The sequence below is a fragment of the Sturnus vulgaris genome, chromosome Z (genome assembly GCF_052056855.1).
Source record: "Sturnus vulgaris isolate bStuVul1 chromosome Z, bStuVul1.hap1, whole genome shotgun sequence".
NCBI classification, from domain to species: Eukaryota; Metazoa; Chordata; class Aves; order Passeriformes; family Sturnidae; genus Sturnus; species Sturnus vulgaris.
The window spans coordinates 82,014,474-82,038,191 of NC_142283.1; the positions used below are offsets into that span (position 1 = coordinate 82,014,474).

At 46.6% G+C, this 23,718-nt stretch overlaps 1 protein-coding gene across 2 annotated transcripts; it reads right to left on the reverse strand.

The window, feature by feature from the left end:
• Window positions 1-278: 278 nt before the first annotated feature.
• Window positions 279-22,045, reverse strand: LOC106863661 (phospholipid-transporting ATPase IC). Of its 2 annotated transcripts, none has more exons than XM_014893189.2 (29): window positions 21,886-22,045; window positions 19,548-19,649; window positions 13,299-13,491; window positions 11,130-11,227; window positions 10,725-10,838; window positions 10,111-10,209; window positions 9,944-10,005; window positions 9,528-9,600; window positions 9,363-9,433; window positions 8,937-9,019; window positions 8,640-8,798; window positions 8,386-8,474; window positions 7,942-8,132; window positions 7,651-7,859; window positions 7,182-7,225; window positions 6,828-6,984; window positions 6,164-6,352; window positions 5,819-5,931; window positions 5,432-5,596; window positions 5,225-5,336; window positions 4,946-5,021; window positions 4,707-4,839; window positions 4,192-4,477; window positions 3,360-3,583; window positions 2,892-2,975; window positions 2,372-2,617; window positions 2,081-2,219; window positions 1,872-2,002; window positions 279-1,360 (listed from the first exon to the last, which is right to left on the reverse strand). In XM_014893189.2, the coding sequence occupies exons 3-29, from the start codon at window positions 13,477-13,479 to the stop codon at window positions 1,130-1,132; spliced, it is 3,759 nt and encodes a 1,252-aa protein (XP_014748675.1). In that variant the 5' UTR covers window positions 13,480-13,491; window positions 19,548-19,649; window positions 21,886-22,045; the 3' UTR covers window positions 279-1,129. The 2 variants fall into 2 exon arrangements, with proteins under 2 accessions (XP_014748675.1, XP_014748676.1); XM_014893190.2 differs by having other exon boundaries at window positions 21,891-22,042.
• Window positions 22,046-23,718: the final 1,673 nt, after the last annotated feature.

Sequence of the window (23,718 nt, forward strand, 5' to 3'; positions counted from 1 at the left end):
CCTTCCCTTCCCTTCCCTTCCCTTCCCTTCCCTTCCCTTCCCTTCCCTTCCCTTCCCTTCCCTTCCCTTCCCTTCCCTTCCCTTCCCTTCCCTTCCCTTCCCTTCCCTTCCCTTCCCTTCCCTTCCCTTCCCTTCCCTTCCCTTCCCTTCCCTTCCCTTCCCTTCCCTTCCCTTCCCTTCCCTTCCCTTCCCTTCCCTTCCCTTCTTTCCCGCACACGGCACGGGATAGTCGGGCCGGTCCGCGGGCGAGTCTAACCCCCGGACTCATTGCAAGGAAATAGACTTTTGGATATTTATTTGCTTTACAGTTTTGAAATGTACATTCCATTGAATGAGAGCTGTAGGTCATAATTTTTACTATAAAACCATTTCAATAATTAGCTTTAGTTCAGGAGGGGGAAGTAGATAAATGTGAGACATTCAAACACCTCAACTTGAGTAAAGAATGTGCAAATGTAAAGAGACTCAAAAAAATACTTTTTACACTGTAAGAACTGAGGCACCAGCAAGTGAAATACATTCCAATGAAAGTAACTGATTTCTAGTTGTCCATCACTGTGTCCAAAACTGAAATGAATAGCTTGTGCCAGCTCCAGGGGCGGCTTCCAGAGCTGAGATCTATCCTGATCCCTAATCCAATCTGACACTGGCTGGAGTTTATCACCAAAGACACCCCAGCTCAGCCGTGACAGCTCCAATGGGAGCAGCCAGGGCTCGCTCCAGGTCTGGGCACCCCATGTGCCATCGTGTCTGAATTAATGAAATGGAGCACACAAGCGAAATCGCTTTCAATGACAAATATGAAATGTAGATACAGTTTTATACCAACATAGTATTAAGAACTGAAAAGTCTGCAATTCCAGGCATCACTAAAAACTGACACTGCTGGGTTTCCATTCCCAGCACATGGATCCTTCACTGTCATACAGAGTGGTCACACAAGGATCAGTAGCTCTACGGAGAACTCTTGGTCTTTCTGTGCTCCCAGGAACAAACCCAGAAACTTCTGTGATAAGACATAAAAATCTTAACATCCTTATGCCGGGCGGTTAAAAAATACGCTGAGTTTGTTTGGAACAGTTCTGTGCAGTCGCTGTGCTCCAGCTCCTCCCCACAGGCAGTCAGTCCATCAGCCGGTCTCCCCCGTGTGCCCGGAGCCCCTGCCACTTGCGGCCAGCACGGCGTCCAGCGGGGCGCGGCGCTTGCGGATGCTGCGGCCCGAGGAGATGAGGTCGGCGTAGCCGCGCTGATGCGAGAAGGCGTAGGCGGAGCGGCGGGCGGAGACACCGCGGCGGAACGCGCTCTGCCTCCGTTTCCAGTGCTGCTCCTCCTGCAGGTACTTCCGACGGTTCCTCTGGATCTGCAAACACACAGCGGGTCGTGCATTGGGACAACATCAACACAGCTTGAAGTGTTTTCATAACTATGTGCTAGTTCAAGGCAGAGCAGAAGCAGCCAAACCTATCGCCTACACTCTTAACATGTAACCCTGGCACTCTAGTCAAGGCTAAGTTAAACCCAAACTGGGGCCCTCAGCAGCCTCGTGGGGTCTCGGTGGCATCACCAGACATCAGCTAGGCACAGGAGGAAACAGCCCCCACTGAGCCACTACCTCTGGCCAGTCCTGTGGCCACTCCTCTGCCCACAGCACCCAAGCCAGGCTTGTGTCATTCTCCCAAGGGCACCATCACTTGTCTCTAACATTATAAAATCCCAGAATAGTTTGGGTTGGAAGGGACCTTAAAGCCCATCTCGTCCCACCCCCTGCCATGGGCAGGGACACCTTCCACTAGCCCACACCTTAGCACTGGCACCAGCCGCTGTAAACAAACACCTGCCTTATTCACGCAAATAACACAGATTTCACTCACTTTATCGCTCTCCGAAGGCCAGATTGTCATGAATAAGAAGCGCTGTGCCACTACAGGCAGTAAGCAAATAGCAATGGTTAAAATCATGGTAAGCCAAAGGTATGGCTGTCGCAGAGCGTTCGGAGCAGTTCCTGGGAATAAAAAGAGCAGTTAATTTATGACAAAGCTACATGAGACAGGACTGAGAACCACAAACGACCAGGACTGACCTGTGAACTGAAAGACAGAAGGGAAGAGAACATGGATTCCAGCACTGTGAAAGTCAAATGTGATCCCAAAGTAAAGTGCAATACTCCCAAATACTGAAAAAGCGTTAACAAAAGTCCAGTAAGATGTATCCAGGCCAATCTAAAAGCAAACAAAAGTACCCAATGAGTTTATTAATTCCAGATAATGTCAACTACTTTCTGCATCTTGTTACCTTTTTAGTAGAGAAATTTACAACAGTGAGCAGAAAGTGCTCTCAGAGCACCAGAGCTCAGGAAACCAAGCTTACTTGCCTGAAAATTGACAACAAATATCAGAGAGGATGCTGCTGTGACAGCAAAGGACTGATAATCTGCAGGGGCTTCCCCATCTTGTCCCATAGATTTCAGGTAGGCTCCATATGGGATGAAGAAGATGATCAGTGAAGTTAGAGCTCCATGGAGCAAACTTAAAAAGAACTTCTTGTAGTTGAAAAGTAAATCTCTCTGACCCAAAACATAAAGTCTGGGGAACCGAAGGCTCAGTTTGTCGCTCACATCCTTAATAAAGAGGAAAAAGAAAAAGAGAGTTGTGAATTGTTGTTCTCAGCCTAAGCTTTGAAGAGTGAGATAGACACCCAACTATATAGTGTCCCAAAGTGAATGGCAGATCCCTTTCTCTTTCCAACAGCAGGGATTTGCAGACTGGTGTAAAAGGAACACTTTCTTAAAAGCCACAAAACCAAACCCCTCTTGTTTCATGGACATTCAGTGTAACTTAAAGACCTGGTGGTAGACACCTTTGGATTCATCTGTTGTAACAACATGGGGATACCTGGTCGAACAAGCTGACAAGCAGGACCGGGAGACTGGAATACAGCACATTGTACAGCGTGATGAACCAGTCCTCGTAGGCTGTCTACAAAGAGGAGGAATTGCAGGACTTAGAGATTTCATTTTATTACATCCTTCCCCTCCAGTTCCTGAGAAAACTCACATGTGCTCTACTACAGCTTCCCTGTCTCAGTGTTCACCCAAAGGCAGCAGCACCTTGGCTCAAGGCTCTGCTGAAGCTCTTTAGCCTGTGTTAAGCTGTCCCACTCCTGTACAACAGTGATCCTGACTTTAGTCCTCTGGAACCATACCTAACTGCCTGTAACTAACTCACTCAGTATTCATCACATCTTCCTGCAGAAATCACTGGTGACAACTTCACATTCCTGACACTTCCCAGGTTCCTTCGCTGTTCCACAGTGAAAGCAGCATCTGCTTGTTGTTATCCCACATGAGCACACCCTCCTACCTGGGCAGAGAAGCCATTGAAGAACGAGTACCAGATGTGGACCAGTGTGAAAGCGAAGTTTTTGTAGAAGAAGTATCTCAGAAACTTGCACATCCTGATGTAGGACCAGCGCCCGTGGACCAGCAGCAGCCGCTGGAGGTAGCGGAACTGCCCGAAGGAGTAGTCACTCGACATGACAGCCTGCATGCCCTCCTGGCCACTGATCCCAACTCCAATGTGGGCAGCTGGGTGAAGGAGACAAACACCAAACACTGCGTTGGACAAAGGGACAGCAACATGACTGGGGCCACATTTCTACTGTCACCTGGATTCTCTCTCAGTGCTTGTTCTGTCAGAATGCACCTGGGAAATTTGTCCAAAGGAGAACCAAGCGATGAGACAGAGCAAGTAAAGTCCTGAACAAACTGGCCAGGCAGTTTACAAACACCCTTGGGACATAAAACCTATCCTAGATGTTTTTTCTCACTGGGATCTCTTGGGAAGCTGTTGAGAGTAGCAGGTACAATCTGGGATGGCTAATGTCACCAGGCAAGGGGCAGCCAAGCTACTGCTTTGGTCTCTATGTTACACTTCTGTAACACACAGCATGAGAACAGATGGGATTTGAGTCCCTGCTCAGGGAATGTCTACAGAAAAAAATAAAATAGATCAGGAAAAAACACTAACCATTTCCTAAAGTGCTTCCTCAGAAAGGGAAACTGGCACAGAAGCAAAAAGCCCCACGGCAGCAAAGCAGATGGAAGAGTCTTCTGACAGAGAAGGACAGTGGAGAGACTGCAGGAGCAGGCCAGAGGAGATCTGTCCTAGCCAGAGAGCTTGACAGCTGCCTTACTTTTGATCATGTTCACGTCATTGGCCCCGTCCCCAATGGCCAGGGTGATGGCCTTCTTGTACTTCTTCACCAGCTCCACCACCATGGCCTTCTGCTTGGGTGTCACACGGCAGCAGATCACAGCCCTGCACTCGCAGGCCAGATCAACAAAGTTCTTCTGCTGCTGCTCCTTGTAGGCCTCTGCCCTTCTCCTTTTCTCTGTTTGCTTTTTCTTCTCTTCTGCCGTTCTGGGGAGTTTCAGTTTAAGTTTCTTTTTCTTCTTTTTCTTCTCCAGCAGGATTTCATTCTGTGAAAAAAAAACAAAACACTTACTATGTTCCCTTCTGCACCATTTCCAGTCCTACTCCAGGCACTGCTTAACAACACACCTGAGGTCATTATGCTCCCAGCATCCATTTCTGGCATTTTAATGAACTGGTTGTGCAGACAAAGGAACAGAGTCCTCAAGGAGAGACACTGTAGCCCGGTGGTGTCCCAAAATCCCAAATACTCGGGAGAACTGCCTTTGTACATACCAGCCAGGAGCCAGTGATGATTAGAGCCCGATCTCTGCTGTCCTGGAAGAAGGGCTCGTTCATTCTGAGAGAAGAATGTGGACTGGATCCAGCCCTGTTCCTCTGGTTTTCCAGCCTGGTTTGAAGTAGAGTACTGGAAAGACGGAGAAACACTTACAGAAAAGTCAAGCAAAAGCTTTAAGCTAGGTCAGTCTCAGACTGAAAATCCTGAAAACAAACTGCTCTGTGTTTTCACTTGCCTGGTATCTTCTCCATAACAGATGGCCGTTTCCTCTGTTAAGAGTTCACAAGAAAATCCAATATTTTCAGCAGTTTCTACCAAAAAAAAATTAAGAGAGGAAAGTACTTACTGAAAGTTCTGTCACAAGTAATGGTTAGAAGCAGCCAGATGCACCTCAAGCGCTCCTATGTAATTTCTGATTTATGTTTCAGTATGAGAATTCCCTTTCAATGCCACAGTGTAGATGAACAGGAAAAAATCCTCCTGTTTTTAGTTGTTTGGCTGTAAGCAGCCCTACCCTTTTTGTCACCAGTAAGCACCCAGATTTTAATGTCTGCTTTGGAGAGTCTGGAGATAGTTTCTGGAACTCCATCCTGTAGTTTGTCTTCAATAGCTGTTGCACCAAGCAGCTGGAAGGGGTTTGAAATACAGGTGGTTAGTAGCATTGAAACATGTTTCTTTTAATATAAGAATTGAAATACACTAAAAATGTACAGCTCCTTACAATCAAGTTTTTTTCTATTTCCTCATACACTTTGTCCAGAGCTTCATTCCGGTGACTTGTGGCCAAACTGGCCTCCACAAACTTCTTATTCCAGACTTCAAATTCATCCTGGCTTATGTCTCTATAGCCCAGGCAGAGTGTCCTGAGAGTTTCCTTTGCAAAGACCTGATAAAGAATTAAAACCACACAGAAGAAAACTCTTCATTTGCAATCCAAACTTGAGGGTAAGAACACGAGCATTTGACAAGTTTGACAGAACAAGTCCAACTTTCAGAACCAATTGCAGGTTTCCATTTGTCTTAGTAGCTTAGGAAAAGGAAATTATAACACTATTGTCAGAAACAAACAATTTTTGTTTTGAAAAGAGCATACAAAATACAAACATACATCGAGTGCCTCTTCTGTGGCTTCTCTCTTTAGATTCCTGGGGTGCAGCCGCTGGTAAATCACCGTATCAGCTCCTTTGCAATACAGCCTGATATTGCCACTGGACTCTCTTACTGTGGAGGGAAACAGCAGAGATGGCACCCTTATATAAAGGAATAATTTCCGATTGGATTTTCAGCCTACTGCCAAGTACCAAAGTACAGGATGGCGTTTCTTTTTCAGTGGACTCAAACACACCCAGAACTGTCACACAGCTGTCAATTCTTGACCCCAGCTTCCTTTGCACATCCCTCTTCACCCCTGAAATACAAGTGACTTTCTCCACACAGGTGTCAATCAGCTTACCAATAACAGACATCCGCTTCCTGTCACTGTTGAAATCCAGGATGGCCAGGACATCGTAGGTCCTCTCCACCCCCATCTCACTTATGGTGATGGTGTTCTGTGTTCGGGACAGGAAAACGTACCCGAAGTTCCGCGCCGCCGTCACCAGAGCCCCCTCGTCCGGGGAAGCTGCCTGGTAATAGAGCTGACCTGGAGGATTGGAGCCAGGATACAGCTGAGGATACGGCTGGACACTGCTGCAGCACTGCCAGCAGAGCAAAACCTCAATATCCTACTTTCTCAATCCAAGCATATAAACATTTTCAAAAGAAGCTCCAAAAGACAAATCCTTGGCCAGAGGCACCAATACAGTGAGTGGAAACAACCCCAAAAACATTAGGAACAAGAAAGGACCAGGACACTGTTGGTTTTATGGAGATTTCACAAATACGGGAGTAAAGCAATACTAATATTCCATGTTTTAATCGAATCTTCCAACCCGTGAATTCAGTAATTCAATAGCTGATCACCTCTACATTTAGTTTTGTTTAATTCAAAAGGGCAGCCTAACACTCCTCCCTTATGCTGTCAGCATTAGTTGCAGATCTCTCCCTTGTGGATCTGGATTTGAATTATTGTTTTCTGCTACACAAGGAAACCAAACCAACCAAAAAGCCATACTCACCATCAGAAGTGTCAGCCATGACTGTGTGACAAATAGCAAGCAGAAAAAAGAACTTCTGCATTTCTGGCTCTTTTCCAGACTTTATTTGCTCTATCAGATAGTGATCATAGAATAAGAACTTTCCATCTGCATACGCATTCCAGCTGAAATCAACTTGCTGCATAGAAAAGAGGGGAAGAGAGTCTGAGTTACCAGAGATGCCATTGCTTTGTGCCCACCCACATCTCTCGGTGCTCTGCCGAGGGAGCAGGTACAGCGGTGGCTGCATGAACACACCTCTGGGTGCTCACATGGACCCACCACCTCTGGGTGCTCACATGGACCCACCACCTCTGGGTGCTCACATGGACCTACCTCTGGGTGGCTCTGCAGCTGCCCCACTGCATCCCGGCAGTCTCCTGCAAAAGCACCCACAGTCAGGGGGACCAGGCACAACAGAGCTTTCACAGCCACCACAAAGTAAAACATAGCTAGAACATGTATTGCCCTAGGACTGAAAGCAAAGAAAAAGGACAAACTGCTGCTCTTACTATAATTTCCTTGTCTGCTTCTTGACTTTGTCCCCAAAGCATTTCTAATGAAAGTAAATTTGTACAAAAAATTGTGCAAATTACCAATTTTCAGTTTTTCTGAAAGCTGAGAAGTTCCCACTAAAGTTCCTTAATTTCCACTTTGTAAGTGGGAAAACCCCAACAATTCAATCCTATGCTTTACCCAATGCCAGGTGTAAATTGTGGAAGTTCAGTCAGAACTTGTGTGTCTATGATCTCCAAAGAGCATTAAAATTCCTCCTCTTCTTTTGCACAGGCTTTGCACAACTTACCGTATCTTTGCCCATTTATGCAACACTTTTTAAAAGTCATGATGTTCTGTGTGAGGGTTCCAGTCTTGTCAGAGAAGATGTACTGGATTTGCCCCAGCTGCTCGTTGAGCGTGGTGGTCCTGGCCTTGGCAGCCGTGTCCTTCTCAGGGTAGTACATCTGCAGGTCCCAGTTGATGAAATAGCTTTGGCCAAAGCGAATCACTTCCACGCTAAATGAAAGAGAAGGAATGTTCTCAGTCCCAGCTGCAGCTCCCATTTCCACACAGTGACAGTTCCTCAGCTACTGCCTACCTCACATAGAGGGAAATGGGCACCATGGTGTTGAGGACAATGATGTATCCCCAGAAGTTGAGGAAGCCCCGGTAGGAGGGGCTCAAGTCCTGCGCATCGTAGAGGTACCAGGAGGAGTTGCCAATCTGCTGCTCCCAGTAGGTGTGTCCGATGGCCAGCCCAGCCGACAGCAGGATAAGGACCACGATGATCTACAGGGCACAGAGACGCCTCACACTTCAGAAACATTTGCTCCACTTAATTCTCGTGTTCCAAACAGAATATGACAGGTATTTGTGAGGAGAAATGCAGCAAACATTTCCCACAAAGACACCTTTCAGATTTCCTCCTACTCCAGCTCAGCAGGCCAGAAAAAAGTCAAAACATATTTGTTACACAGGAAGAAGCTGCCTAACTTTGCATTCACTATTCACTTAAATCTGAATTTTAAACAAAAGAGCGTACCGTATAAACCATGTAGTTCATAAGGGAGTCAATTTTTGTCCTTTTAAATCTTGTTTTTCCACTATTTTTCATTATTTTGGTGTCAGCACCTAAAAATGAAGAGTGAAAAATTAAAAAAGGAAAAGATAGGATATGCAAACACATGTTAGCATTAAAGTTTTACCAAACTGGGACATGAAATGCAGTTGGTGTCTATAGGATGACGGTTCTTTTCCACTCTACAGGTGTGCTTTTAGTGGGGAAATATCACACACCTGCAAATATGACCATTCCATGGCAGAAGTCTGTATTCCTCATCTTACAGCCACGCAACAAAATCTTATCAGCATCCAGGGAATAACTGGAGTTTCTCCAGGATAATGTTCCTGTAAACTTATCCAGTCGGTTATTGGGTTCTTCACATTCAACCAGACCTAGAAAATATGGAGGAGAATGTGTTTAATGTACAAGTTAAATCTAAATGCATTGATTTGTAGCTTTACTTTACTTTTATTGACTTACAAGCTACTTGAGCTATGTTCTAATAGTGTTAGGTGTAGAACTGTACCAACCATCAAAGTCTGCCAGGGCACTTTCTTCCTGAAGGTGTCTGTGTGTCACCTCTAGGGCCATTTTGAATTTTAAGTTAGTCTCACTAAGAAGAAAGGATAAAAAGGTGATTTTATTAAAATCGTGGATGCAGGAGAGAAGTTTAAACACAGTTAAATTAAAGTACCACTACTTCTCTGGGCAACCTATAGTAAAGTAAAAAATAAATCCATGTCCTTCCCCCTTTCTTCCTACGTCACATTCTCCAACACTTTTGATGTGTCTGTAGCACTCCAATGGACAATTTTTAATGATTCTTGAATTGTGTGAATCAGCAGCTGGATACAGTTCTCCAGGTGCGGCTTAACAAGCAGACTTACACACACAATCCTTGCTCTTTTCCTACTCAGCCCAAATTAGCTCCATTACATCCTTAAGTAGAACCTTACCCATCCAGTTCAGCTGTCTCCACATAGCACAGACTGTTTGGTTCTGAGCTGGACAGCAGCAAAATGTCAGCCTATAAAACAAATAAATAGACATCAAATAAAGCCAGGTCAAAGCTCCTACAGAGCTCTCTAGAAACATAAAACAAATGTATCTGAAGCACTTACAGGAACAAAAGTATTTTTCTTCAGACGAATGATATCACCAACTTTAATATCTTTCCATTTAGTGGCTTTGAACCTAATATCAAGATAGTTTAATAATGATTACTCTTTAATCTAGAATATGATGCACTCTATAAATCTTATAATACTGAACTTTCCTTAGAACAAAAATACCTCTTGGTGTGGTGTGGGTTTGCCTTTCAGAAACTGCAATTTACTGCAAAAAGCTTAGCACAGATTTAGTCCCAGAGAATTAACGTTGAATTACTCCTTTAAGCAATTCTCTTCCACCTTCAATTAGGTTTTCAGACAGGCAGTAGAGAATAGAACTGAACCTTTCCTACTATCTATAGCTTCAGATGTGTGGCAAAGCGGGGCAATGATGATCACTCACAGAGCTCAGAGGGGAACACACAAACCTTCCATCCTTGATGACGTCACATGTCCTGTTATTGACCTCATTGTCCATCCTGTAACGAGCCTGAAACCAGAACAAAGAATGTACTCCCTGCTCTGTGGCACAACAGGAGAAACGGGCCACACTGGGTGAGTTTTGCTTTTCATATTAACAGAACATGCTTCTTACAATGTCCTCCACCAGGTCTTTGACTGCAGTTATTCCCAGCACCAAGAGCAAGGGCACCAACGTTGTGTACCATGACAGGGTAGTTATTTGAGGAATCGACTACAAAAGACCAATAAAATCAGTGCAGTACAGGATCATCAAACATTTAAATCAGAGATATTTCATAGTGGCCTGACTAGAGAAAAAAGAACACATCAGAGAGAATTTTAAGTCAGGTTGTAAAAATGAACAAAAGTCTATGGGAAGAGTTTGGCCATTATACTACTTAGGAGTCAGTCCCTTGTTATACTACTTAGGAGTCAGTCCCTTTAACAATTGCACTGACTCATATCGTCTGTTCATGCTTCTGATTTGAGATCAACTCAAGAAACATCTTCCCCTCATGAACTTCATGAGCTCTGCAACGAGTTCATTCTAATTCTGTGCAACTAGCTCATCCCAGAACTCTGCCATAGCTCATCCAGATTTGTTGCAGGTTTCTGTTATGATGCCTTTGGTCTCTACAGCAGTTCAGATAGTGCCCCTCAATTCCCTGGCAGGACAGCACTGAATTGTGTCATAAATATTACAGAGCTCAAATTCCCTTCACAGTGAGTATTCTCCGTCTTGCTTACCTGCAATATGAGAAGAACAAGGAAATAGAAGTTGGCTGCTCTCTTGAATTGTTCAAACAGATTCAGAGGCAAAAAAGTGATGGGGTTGTACTTGTATGTCTTAATTGCATTTCCCTGTGGGAGAAACCCAAACATCAATCACAAAACATAGTTTCTACTTCTAACACAAATGTACAGTTCATATTTTTAAGCTCCTAATTCTCCATCTTACTTTCAACAGTCTCTTGATACCCTGATTTTCCATTCCAAAACCCCAACCCAGTTATTCTTCCCCTGCTCTGCTGGAAACACTGTGGAATTACGAACGGTGGCTTTTATACCACTCACCAGCCATTCCATACATCTTATCGGATTAAGGAATCATTCACCCGACAATTAGCACCTCATTGGCATAAGATAACTTACCGCATATTTGCTTTTCTTGAAGCACAGGAAGATTGTTCTCTTGAAGCTTGGCTGGTCATAGAAGCGCTGATCGTTTGCTTTAACTTGCCAGCTGCAGTCTGGAAGAGACAAAAGGGGTCGAAAAGTGCTATAAACATGAGGGGACAAATCTGCCACTTTCAAGTTTTCTCTCAAATCCATACTTTAAAGTTACTTTCGACTGAAGCAAGACTGGCACCTTCTTTATAGTACATATCCTTTAAAAAAACCTTTCCAAGACATTTCCAGGCTGTTTGGCTTTATTAGCAACTCAAGTGCATTCAGAGGTAGGAAGAAGCCTTGCTTAACATTTGAAATTTCTGTGGAAAACCTGCAGAGTAACATTTATTCATGTCAAATTCCCTTCCCGCTTTTGGTTTGCTTCTCTGATGCCCGTGAAATGCTAAGCACTCCAACCCGGGTATCTTGCTGGAAATGAAGAGGTCAGTTCACCTTTTGAAGGCAATTATTTGATTTAACCACACTGTGCCACGGTTTCCATTCATACCCATAAAAAAGTACAAATCTGAAGTCCTAATTTTATTTCTTCAGCCACTAGTTTTGTTCGATTGTGAGAAAACTGAGGAGCAGGAATTGCATCCATCAGGTAATTTTCTGTGCCCGCTCTTTCACGGGCCACCGCTTTCCCTGCCAGGTCCTTCCTCTCCCATTGCCTGCAGCCCAGCCACGCACTCAGCCCTGCCCACATCCCAGGAATTCATTCATCCCCGGTTTCGAAGCCAGCTCCCCGCAGCTCTGCCTGCCCGGGAAGGATGACGCAGGCAGCATTTTGAAATGCAGCTTTCCTGACTCACCCGCCAAGCATCTCCCCCTGTCCTCAGCCCACAGTGATTGTCCCTAATGGGAGCTCTTCCTGGTTTCATAGATCTTCACCCGTGGATGGGGTGAAACTCCCGGCGGCAGGGGCGTGGGGCCTGCAGGGCTGTGACTAACACTTCAAAACCCAAATCCAAGTGTAAAGACTTTTTTTTTTTTCCACCCACCATAGAGCAAATTCCAGACCGACATATCTGGACTTTTCCTGCGACTACACAACTTTCATTTCTAGCATCTTGGCTACAAGCCCAGAAGATAATAGAGAAATATTTATCTCGAAGAACCATGTTTTGAATTAACAGATTATATGCATGAATTGAGGAAGTTACTAAATTTTGCCAAATGACAGGGCATAAAGAAAATCACAAAGTCTACATAAGAATTTCTTTAACATATTCCAAAAACATTGCAGTGTTGAGAAAACTGATGGAAAACTGGCAAATTAGGTCTGAGGTAAAACCTGCAGGAAGGAAGCTCCTCAAAATTACTTTAAACTGTGGTACTAACACCTAATATTTAGCAAGCTGCTTTGGTAATTCATCAACTTTAAAGGATGTCATAATAAAAAAAAGTCTTAAACTAAACATGTGACAGGTGTTTGTAAAATAAAAACACATAACAGGTGGTTATGAAATGAGAGCTCATCAACTGTTCCCACACAAACAGGAAAAAATCTGTATAAATTACCCAGTCTCTGGTTACATTGAAAATACTCATGTTGCAGCATGAGAAAAGGGAATTTAGGGGAGCTACAGGTGTTTCTTGGGCAGAGGTTCAGAACAGGAACACCAGAAAGGCTCCTCCCACTGCTGTTCCTACACAGGCAGCAGCCACATGCTGTACCTGCTGGCTCCTTTGAACTCCTCCTACTCACCTTTTACCTTTCAGGAACTCATGAGGCTACAAAATGAGCAGTGAAGTGGAAATCTGCTCACACTGACTGAACACAGTGAAGTGTTTATTATGCTGGAGCCCACTTCCAGAGGACTGGGAAAACAAGTACAAGAAGGTCTGTCTGAACAGTTCCCAGAGCACATGTACATCCAGGTCCTGCCTTAATTAGGAGGAGGTCACCATGCAGCTCATTAACTTTACGCAAGGAGCAGTAGCACAGAACTGGGCTGCAGGTTGGAATGAAGCTGAGTTTCATCCTGACATTTGTTAAACTGAACTGCTATCAATTACTCCTCCAGAGTCAGATAAGCCATTCCAAACCTTACCTGAGAAATAAACACAGAATCCAATCGGTCCCTGAGGCTCAGCCTCTGCATCCAGCATCGTATTCTCCCCAAATGAAGTTCGTGATGTTGTTACCTTTTTTCCCAGGATCTCGGCTCTCCTCAGTGTCCCTGCTGGTTTGGTTTGGTCCCAGTTCAGCCCCAGGCTGCCGACTGTCCAACTCGTCCTCTGTTTCATCGTCACTGTACGGCACCACCTCATCGTTGGGCTGGGAATCCTCCTCGAAGGTGGTCTCTGAATCCCTTTCTGAGATCATGCTGCTAGCACCCTGCCAGCATTTTGGACAAGTTAGGAAAAGAGCTCGCATAGCAAGTGCTGGAAACCACATCTAATTTTACTCTGCTGGTGCTGGCCACCAAACCCCACATCTGAAACCAGCACAGGGCATGGGCTTGGTTTTCCAGCACTGCCCAGAGTCAGGGGGCAGTTCTTGTGCCAGCCAGCCCTTCCTTACTGTTCTGCTATACTGCAGCCCCAGCAACACCGTGTGCTCCCAACACAGGACGTAGGAACTGGGGAGAGCACGAACACATCTCCCAGTGGCCATTACATCATGCCCTGAGGAGCCACAGGAGCTGGAGCCCTGCTTGGCTGCAGTGGGACACAGAGCTGGGCACCGAGCTCCAGGTCAGACATCGAGGGTTTGGGTCACACAGCTGAACCTCCATCCCGGCCTGCCCAGCCTCACCCAAACCAGGGTGCTTCCTCTCTCTTCCCATGGGCTGAACATCAGTGTTTGTCACTGCAAAATCCCACATCTTGGTGTCCAAACACCCCTGGACACCATGGGATGCATTTTGGCTCAGAGCTGCATCAGAGGAGGGATGGTCTCCAGCTGAGCTGTGGCCATGCCCATGTTCCCTTCGGCTGGGCCTCCACTCTGGACATCTCCAGCCATCACTGGGTGTGATCCTAATCCTGAACTACACATCAGCTTCCCAGCGTGCCCCTTGACCTGCTTCACCACCATGGCATTGCCTTTCCTAACAAACTCAGCAACCAGCAGGGCTGGCACCAAACCTGCTGACATCCCTCTCAGCTTCTGGTTTTGCAAAGCTTAATCGTGTCCCCTCCCTAATATCTCCTATAAGAGTGAGATAAATATTCCATGAGCACTGACTGTGCTACTCCAGTGGCAGGCTGCTGGCAGGGAGCCCAAGGCAGGCCATGCTCCAGAGCCACAGCACTGCAGGGCCTGCCCAGCACAGACTGACACCCACAAAATACAACAAATCCACCCGGCTGGCTGTACAGGAATCCACATGACTTCTCCCAAGACCCACCCAAGCTGTTGGAAACTTCTCCCTGATGGAATTACCCAGGAGTATGAGAGCTGGTCACTAACACAGGTGTAGAACCTGAGACTTCTGTGACAGATCATGTTTTCCTAAATAACCTTGGAGTTAGAGAATACACCTCAAGCTCTAACTCAGGCTCCTGAATACCTCACTGTGACATTTTTGTTTTATTTCTCCTCTTTTCAGTGCTTTAGTTCTTTCTGTCCTGCTAACACCTCTTGTGGGGACTGCTGGGGAGAACAAGTTCCTCCCACACACAGTCCCTAGAACACAAAATGCCAGCAGATCTTTGACTGGCTCTCACTCTACAACAACTGAAACAAGCTCATATCCTTGGCACACAGAGATTCAGCTGTTAGTCTATTCAACTTTACTGATTAACCGCTTAATGATTAATGAACGAATTAGTCGTGCAAAGGGTTAGATGAGATATCAAAACCAAGCTGCTTTTGTTTTCCATTAGAGATGTGTGGCTACATGGCAATTCCTGCAATGCCTGTGATACTCACTGGGAATGCACTGGGAATGAATGCCAGTGAAGTGATGTGGGGTAAGTTAAATTAACTGTAGTCACTTTCCCTCCTCAGAGAACTAAACTGCCGACTGGGAAACCTCGTTAAGAGAGGAGATCTCATTAAGTGTTGCCCTGCAGGCAGCAGAAGTTCTCTGTGCTGCGGGCACACCATTAGCATGCTGCAGGAGGCAGTGAAATTGTGCCCGGGGCTGGCCGGGAGCCTGCGGAAAAGCTCCCGCAGTTGGGAGAGAGACTAGAGCTGCTGTGGGACCCAGGGCAAAGGAGTCCTCCCGTGACAGGCTGACAAATTGGTTTAGAGTTAAGTTTCTTGACACCTAGTCCGGAATAAAAGGGCTGCCTGGGAGGGCAGAGCCGTGTCAGAAGTTCAGAGGATGTGAAAGGGGAGATGGGAGGAACCAGGAACCGACAGCATGGAGCAGCAGAGATGCCAACTAATCCTGAGGCAGTAGGTAAGAGAGTGCACACCCAGCAGAAACTAAAGGGAAACAAACATGGCAAGAAGAAAGGAGGTCAGTACTGATTTTTCATGTGGTCACTATTCTGAGGACTGTGGAAACAGTTCTTGGAGGGCCTGAGATGGAACAATACTTGTTAAATACTGCTTGATAAAATACTCAGAGAACACTTTTAAAAGATGGTTCTGGGCTGCATGGCCCTCATTTTCTAGTTCCTGACTTAACAACAGGGGCTTTCACACTGTTTCAGATGAGTTTCAGATCAGAAAACCTTACATTAACCCTTTCAGCCTAAAGGAAGTGTCAGCTCACACTGCCTGGGCAGCTGGGGAGCAATGCCCAGCTCCCAGTTCTGCCTTCTAGCTTGGAAAATCCTGCTGATCCAACAGTAGTATGGACACATGGGGACATAAAGAGATCAAAATAGTATTAAACATAGGTTTAAGTACACCTGATCCAGTTTATTTACTAAAAGGGCAAATTCCAGTGCTTCAGTCACTCAGGTTTTGTGTCTGGTTCTGCCTCAGGGCAAGCACCAGATAATTCAGAATAAATTAAACCTTGTAAAAATTCCACTTACTGCATTTGTTTCAAGGCAGTAAACAACAACCCAGTCTTACTCTAAATTCTTCTCTGGAGAGTCACTGCACATACAGTGCTGCATGAACCTCCAGTGACTTCTTGCAAATCAGATCATCACTCAAAGTGCCCTGAAAGTTAAAGAATCCACCTAGAACAAGGGAGATGTATAGAAAAAGGATTAAAAGGCCACTAAAGCTGTTATTTTGTGTTTATTATGGGTATAAAGACCTACAATGTGAAGCACAAGACTCACCATTCCACACCTGCTGGCCACCACAGCCTGTGCACAGCCCACACCCTGCGTGTTCCTGTCCTTGGCACCACATTCTGCACTACCTCATACGTTCTGGCAGCTTAACAGCTGCTCAAACCTGGCCATGCACTGCTCTTTCAGAACACACTATTTTAAGCAAGAATCATAAAGCAAACTCAAATAGTACAAAAAGTAACTCAGAGAGACCCTTCTGAACTGCTTCAGGTCTCTGGAGTCCAAACAGGACAAAAAAGCTACAGCAAGATATTTTGCTGATTTAACTTGGCATTTAAAAAGTACTTTAATGCAAAGCCTGATCCTCATACAGGTAAGATTTATCTCTTTACGAGGTGTTACTGGAGCATCTGGCATTGCAAAACAAAACCTGCTTACAGAAGGCTGAATACAAACTCCCAAAACTGCAGCAGAAAGCTGTGTCTGACATCAACCTCTGGGACGAGGCTCCCACAGGAATATGCTGGCAGATGTATGATCACTCCAATTACATTTTCCCCAAGAGCCAGCAGCAATTATTCTGCCATCTTCAGCTGTCCCACGTTGCTCACCTCACTAGTAATGGGGAGTCAGAGCCAAAATGGGAACACGGACAAAGACAGCCAGGCAGGGAACAGCAACGGAGAGGACACTCACAGGGCTGCAACCCCAGCACCCAAAGGAGAAATCAGAGCCCATAGAGCACTTGGATGGCTCCACCAGAGGAGACACCTGTATTCAAGGGGCTCAAATCCATATCCCAGCTTATACCCTGAGAGGTTTCAGAATGATCTTCCATCCATGGGCACAGGATTAAGGGACAGCTCTAACAGCATGTGAGACCTGAAAATTGGAATTGCAAAGACAGCCCAGGAAACATTCTCGGGACGTGATCCACCCTCCAGCCTGATAATAACCCAACTGGTACCAGTTAATGCTCCCACAGTTATTTTTACCACCCCCTCCAAAGCCAAGCCAAGGCTTCCAAGAGCAGGATATTGTGTTTCTGCTCTCCCCTCAGGGATCCCAGCCAAAGGCTTTCACACAGTGTCAGCCTTCATTAAAAATGTATTCAGCAACTCATCTCCCTGGAACCAGAGCTGCTACAGGGAAATTGGCAAATCATAAACTGCATTTGCTTCCAATAGACGAGATATCCATCCACCCAGATGAGATATCACTGATTACTCAGAGCAGATATGGACTGTTACTGGTAACAAGTGCTTGGGCAGGCAGATAGAAGGGTCTGCTGAACAACTAAAACCTTCCAGGTAATCTTTATGACATTTTGAGAGGAAAAGAAAACAGCAGCTGAAATAGCATGAATCAGCACAAATGGGCCAAGGAAATAACCTTCACTCCAGACACTACTGAACTCCAGGTAGATTGCCATGTAAATTACATGCTTAAAGCTGATCAATTTATACCTATTTCACACACAATACTCCAGTTACTTCCCTGAATGACTACTTTACACCCCAAAATTATATCTGGAAGGGGATGATTTCCTGTAGCCATTTGTTCTGAAACACACTGGCTGTCACATGCACCCTAAGAAGGGAGAGCCCAGCTCCTGGGATGCCTTGGAGAAAGCTGAGCTCAGGAGTTCAGCTATGTACTTTGAGCCAGCTGAGGCTCGAGAGTGTAAGGTACTGAAACCCAACTCCTGGCCCTACACAGCTTCCCTGCACTGTGGTCCTGGAAACAGCTCCCACTGGAGCCTGCCAACACCTGCCCAACACGAGGTGACTCAGAATCACCCCAAAAGGTTCAAATCAGAGTGATTCCAGTATGGCTGCAGATAAAATGCTCGGGGGGAAGCCATGCACCCACACAACCCAGGACAGCACATGTCATACCCGAGACACAACGTGTCACACCCGAGATCTCCACACAACAGAGCCATCAAGGACTCCAGCTCTCCCTGGTATGTGAGAAACCCCTGGGGATCCTGTTCTGCTAGTGACAGGTCCCAGAGGAGTCAGCCTGGCTGCACCATCCATCGACTGCTGCCTCCACACAGCCCCTCATTTTACACACACCATTTTTAAATACAAAGTGTATCTGATTCACAGTAGTACTTTAACACAGGCACCTACTACTGCTCTGGAGGCTGTACAAACTCTGAGGATTAAAGACTAATTCCAGCTCCAAGAGACTTTTTAATTGCTATTGTGCACAGCCAACCTTGCAACACCCACAGATCTTTCCTTTGCAAGGAACCAACCCCAGTGCCTCCTCCAATGCCACAAGAACCCCGATTATCTGCACCATCAGGAGGCAAACACCACAGTAAAACTGTACCATCTGGCACCACCAAGCTGCTTGTGCCAAACCTGGCTGCAGGGAGGTGACAGTTCCTCCCCTGAACACACTGCAGACCTATTCAAGCAAGCTGAGACACCAAGACCCTGAAAACCTCTAGAGAGAGGAGAGAGGAACAATTCTGCGCTGCTGACAAACATTCAAGTCCCATCTTGGGGAAAAAAATAAAAATAGAAAGCAGGGGCTATTGCATACTCTCCAGTGTAGCTACTTATTAAAACTTGTATGACAATAAGTATGAAGGACATTCCAATATAATGAATTTATCCTGATGAGCCAACAGGATTCGACCCAATGAAGAGATTAACTAGACACAAAGAATTTAACTGAAAATCACTCCAAGAAAGAGACCCACAGCTTACAGGCCAGCTGCCTGAGGTTACACAAAAATGGTTGAAGATGGGCCATTGCAGAAACAAAATCATCATTTTCCCCATTATCTGCCCTAGGATTTCTCATTAACAGATCTGCAGAGTTCCATCATTTAAAGTCCAAGGCAAGGCAAACTATCTTTGCAGAAGATAAGAGGCTTGGTAACCTTTGCTCAAGCTGCAGTCTCCAGTGCATTCTGAAGGGGTTTCAACCTGCCCTTTACAGGGTGTTACCTTGGTCTCGAGGTTCACATTATACAACAGCCCATACTGAGGTTAACAGAGGAAAAAAGAATTATTTTTGTGCATGCTTAAACTGCATTGCTTGGAGTAGAAGATTTTTGGAACTTTGTCGATTTTTCCTGGCAATCATTGTCACCATCAAAACTAGCAGGTATTTTTAACTGGACTAAATAAAGGTTAATTCCTGCTATCAAGATGGGAGATTCTATTAATCCATCTTTTCTGGCAACATCTACAATGGACACTGAAGCCATTTTCCTAAACTGACCTTTACCCAATGGAGTGTGTGACTGAAGCCCAGACTGCATCACAGATGTTGGCACCAGCCACTCACAGAGAATCCCACGTTCAGCTTCAGATCAGGCTCCATCTGCAATGAAACAATGTAGAAAATGGTTTATTGCCAGATTCCTCCTTTTGTGCATGCAATAACAAAAAAATATTCTTTAGAAAAATCGTGATATTAATTTGCCTTGCAAAATTTCTTAAGAAAAAGAGAAATTTCTGCTTAGTTCTCCAGACTTTTCCATGCTGCTCCTCTCCCTCCTCTCAGGAATAGAGTCACTTTGGCAAATGGCTCTTTCCTTGATTTGTCTCCTGTTTTCCCCTACAGTGCTTCTTCTCACCCCCTTTTTTCTTTTAATGTGTTGTTCTACATCTCCTTGTGCATCACTGTACAGCATTTTGTACCCAAGGGCACCCATGAACTTGCTGAAATTGCCCATTGTGAGGAAAAATCATGCTATGAAAAGCCAGTGTCCACCAAGGAGACAGAGGAGTCCTGCAACTTCATTCAAATAAAGGGAGAGAGTCCTCTGGGGTACACCCCTGTGGAGTTTCTCCTGAACTCTCCCGAGTTTTATCCTGAACTCCTGAGTGCGTGTTGTCCTCGTCCTTTCCCCACCAGCTGAGGTGCAGCCTTTCCAAACTTCCTACCCCATAGCTCCCCTTGAACCTGGCATTTCACCTCGAAGTTGAGAAGCTCAGGCTGTCTGGTTTCTGCAATGGGCTTTGTATGAAGCCATTTGTCCTATTACCCTAAGGTTCAGGAGTCAAACTGGGCTCTGGGACAGACTTGTGGCTTGAGGTTGGTAGAGACATTTCAAAGACATTAACACTCTCACCTTGTTTGTAAAGACATAAGTGCACGTCTTTCCTATCACCATCAATTGTCAAATTGTCAAATGAAAAACATATTTCCAGTTGATATCAGAACACTGGGGAAAACATAGCACACGTTCCAGAAGGATCCTGTAAGCTGGCCAGAAAGCAGAGCTGTCACAGAGCTCAGCACCGAGCAGGACTCACAGATTCAGTCTCGAGTGAGAATCATGCCCTTCACCACGACAAGCACAGAAACAGAGAGGTTAAGTGACTTGCCCAAGGCCATTGGGTAAGTCACTGACAGAGCCAGGCTTGGGTTTCAGAAGCTCCTGGCCAGCGTCCTGCATTCAATTACAGCTGCACAAAGCATCTCATTTAACAGAGGCCTGACAAAGCCCAAGGCCAGGAAGAACATCAAAACCTCTCAGATCTGAAACACCACCAATCCCCTTTCCACATTTAAGAGCAGGCAGCGCTTCATGCTCTCAGCCCTCAAACAACAGCCACACAACAAGAGAGCAGAGAAATAAATTGCAGCTCATTTTCAAATAGCTTCAGTGCAAGTGGCTTTTAGAATTCACCATCCCAAGCTTCAAAGCAAAGGTCCAGAACAGTCACACGCCATCTTATATGGCAGAATTAAGTGAGAGCAGTTTAGAAGTTACTGAAAATAATCTCTGCAATAGCTACAAGTTAACACAGAGACAGAGGCCTGGGACAGGCACGAAAGCAACCAGACTCTAAGGTGATCACCACCAATGGAGAAGCTGACAAGGAAAACTTCAAAAATGGCCGGATACTTACTCGACTTCTAAACCAGGCTTTGAGGAGAAAGACTAATCAAACCCACAACCAAACAGGGACCTGAGCAAGCCTGATCCAGCAGAGACACTTACAGGGGGTTAATCCAGGGACTCCAGCAGCAGCCACACAGGTGGGGACTGCACAAGGCCACCCCAAAATCCCAGCGGCCCCGGCTCTCCACAGAGACCAAACACCCCTCACTGTTATTCATTACCAGCACCGCTCCCTGCCACAGCTCCCGGTGCTTTTGGCTCTTCGGTTTCAATCCGCTCCTGCTGACACCCGAGCCAGCGGTGAAATGCTCCATTAACTGCTCCATTTAGCACAGCTCCATCCCGACTCCAAGGAAGGGATGCTATTTAAGCTATAGGCACGAAGCACGAGGTAAGGACCAAAACACCGATTTATTTTAATTTTTTTCCCAAGCAAGTCCTGACCTCACAAGCAACTTGTCCAGTATTTTCTGTTTCAGAATTACTACTCCTTAATGCAGAAACCTATTGCTGCTCTGATGGCTGTATAAACACTGACTAATGAGTAATCACACCGCAGCCCTGAAGGCTGTTTTCATCATTTATAGGTATAGGGGGGAAAGCCAGGAGCAGGGCAACCAGCCCAGGGCCACGGGCTCGAGTCAGTGCCCGGGGGGCTCGGGGAGACCGCAGACAGCCGAGCTGCGCTGGCTGCCCGTGCCTTACCTCACCTCCCAGCAAACTCCTGCGCTTTCTTGAGACTTCCAGACTGGAGAGACTGTGCTAAGGTCGACGATCAGCGGCCGCACATCCCGCGGGGCGAGCGAGGGGGACGCTGATTCCCGCGGGGTTCGCGTCCGCGCTGCCCCGCCGGGCTTGAAAGCCTCCAAAACAACGTTCCGAGCAGGTGATGTTCTGGGAAGGAAAGAGAAGAGAAGGGAAGGCGTTCCAGGTACGCCCGGGGTCAGCTCCGGCCCCTCCTGTTCGGCGGGGCGGGCCGGGGGTCGGGGCAGGGCTGTGTCCCGGCCCGCCCCGAGCGAGGCACCTGCGGAAGTGGCGCTGGACGTCCTGGGGGTGATGGAGGTACCGCGCCCCCTGCCCTGCAGCCCCGAACCCCGCGGCCCCTCTCCAGCAGCCCCTGGCCCACAGGAGCCCCCCGGCCCCGGCCCCACCTGTGCCCGCGGGTCCCCGCTCAGCTCAGCGCCTCCCGAGCCCCGCCGGCCCCGCGCCCGCCCCGGCTCCCTGGGAGCCGCCGCCAGACCGGCCGGACGGGTTCCCCCGGTTCTCCGGGCGGGGAGCAGGGGAGGGGCCCCGGTCTGACACAGCGCGGCCGCTCCCACCGCCGCCTCCTCCCGCTCGGGCTCAGCGGGACCCTCCGGCCGCTGCTGGCACCCCGGGAGGTGCTGCCCCGCGGGGCCGGGGGGTCCTGGCACCCCGGGAGATACCGAGGGGCGTCTCCAGGCTGCTCCGGAGGTCCCTGCTCCAGCGCCGGCTGGATGGATGGGAAGGATGCGGTGAAGCTCTGGTGATAGCTGGGACCTCCCTCCTGGCGTTGCTCTAAATGACAGGATTGCTTTGTCGCTCATTATTCACTGGACTGTACAGCATTACAGAGGGCTTTGGAAGGGCTACAGGATTTTAACCTTTTGGCCTTTTAAAATCTCAGAATGGACTCCTGGTTCCCAAATCCTTTTGAAGAAGGACTGGAGAGTTGGGGGATGCACAGGAGTGATATTGTTAACCCATGGTTTTGCTCATTAATAAGCAGATAAATTAATTAACAGATAAGGTGGTCATATTTAGAGATGACAGTAGTGCTGTTCTGCCATATGCACATTTGTTCACAAATAATGCAATTTAGGGCAAGTGGAACGCAGATACGGTTACTGATCTGATTAAATATAAAAAACTGGAAAATTCTGTCTCTTAAAGTGATGATGGGCCGCTGCTCTGTACTAAAAGTGATCTTTGTTTTGGACTGGCAGGTATTGGAGAGATCACTTGGTTTCTTTTTCAGCAGCAACAATACTCAATTTTCCTGTGCCAGAAAAGTCTTGTTCAGACAGACTTGGTTTCCTAAACCAAAAATGTGATGCTGAGTTCCAGAGCTGTGTCTTTCAGCACTTTTCTGTTTTACTGCCTGCCTCAGATTCCTCACACCAAAATAAAACCAAAGTTTAATTCCTGGCCAGGGCTGAACATTTGGCTTCGACTTCAGAATTCACAAGGTCGCTGCATGCAAAGCCTGGTTTGTGGGACACTCTGTGAGGAAGGAGTTTACTGGAGATAAAAGGGCCCCTTAACAGTGACTAATGGCCCAGCCCAAATATTAGTTTTACACTTAGGTAGTACAGATCCATGTCTGAGGGAAACAGCAGCTGTTCCCTGTGCTGGGGCCATGAGGATGAGCATCCACCACTGCCCCTGCTCAGTTCCAGCACGTATTTCCAATTCTGCTTCGGGACCTTTCTCCTCCATCCTCTCCTTTATTCCTCAGTCTCATCTTTCACTCCTTCACCCCAAAACAGCAACATGCCCTAGTCGAAAATGCACTCCTTT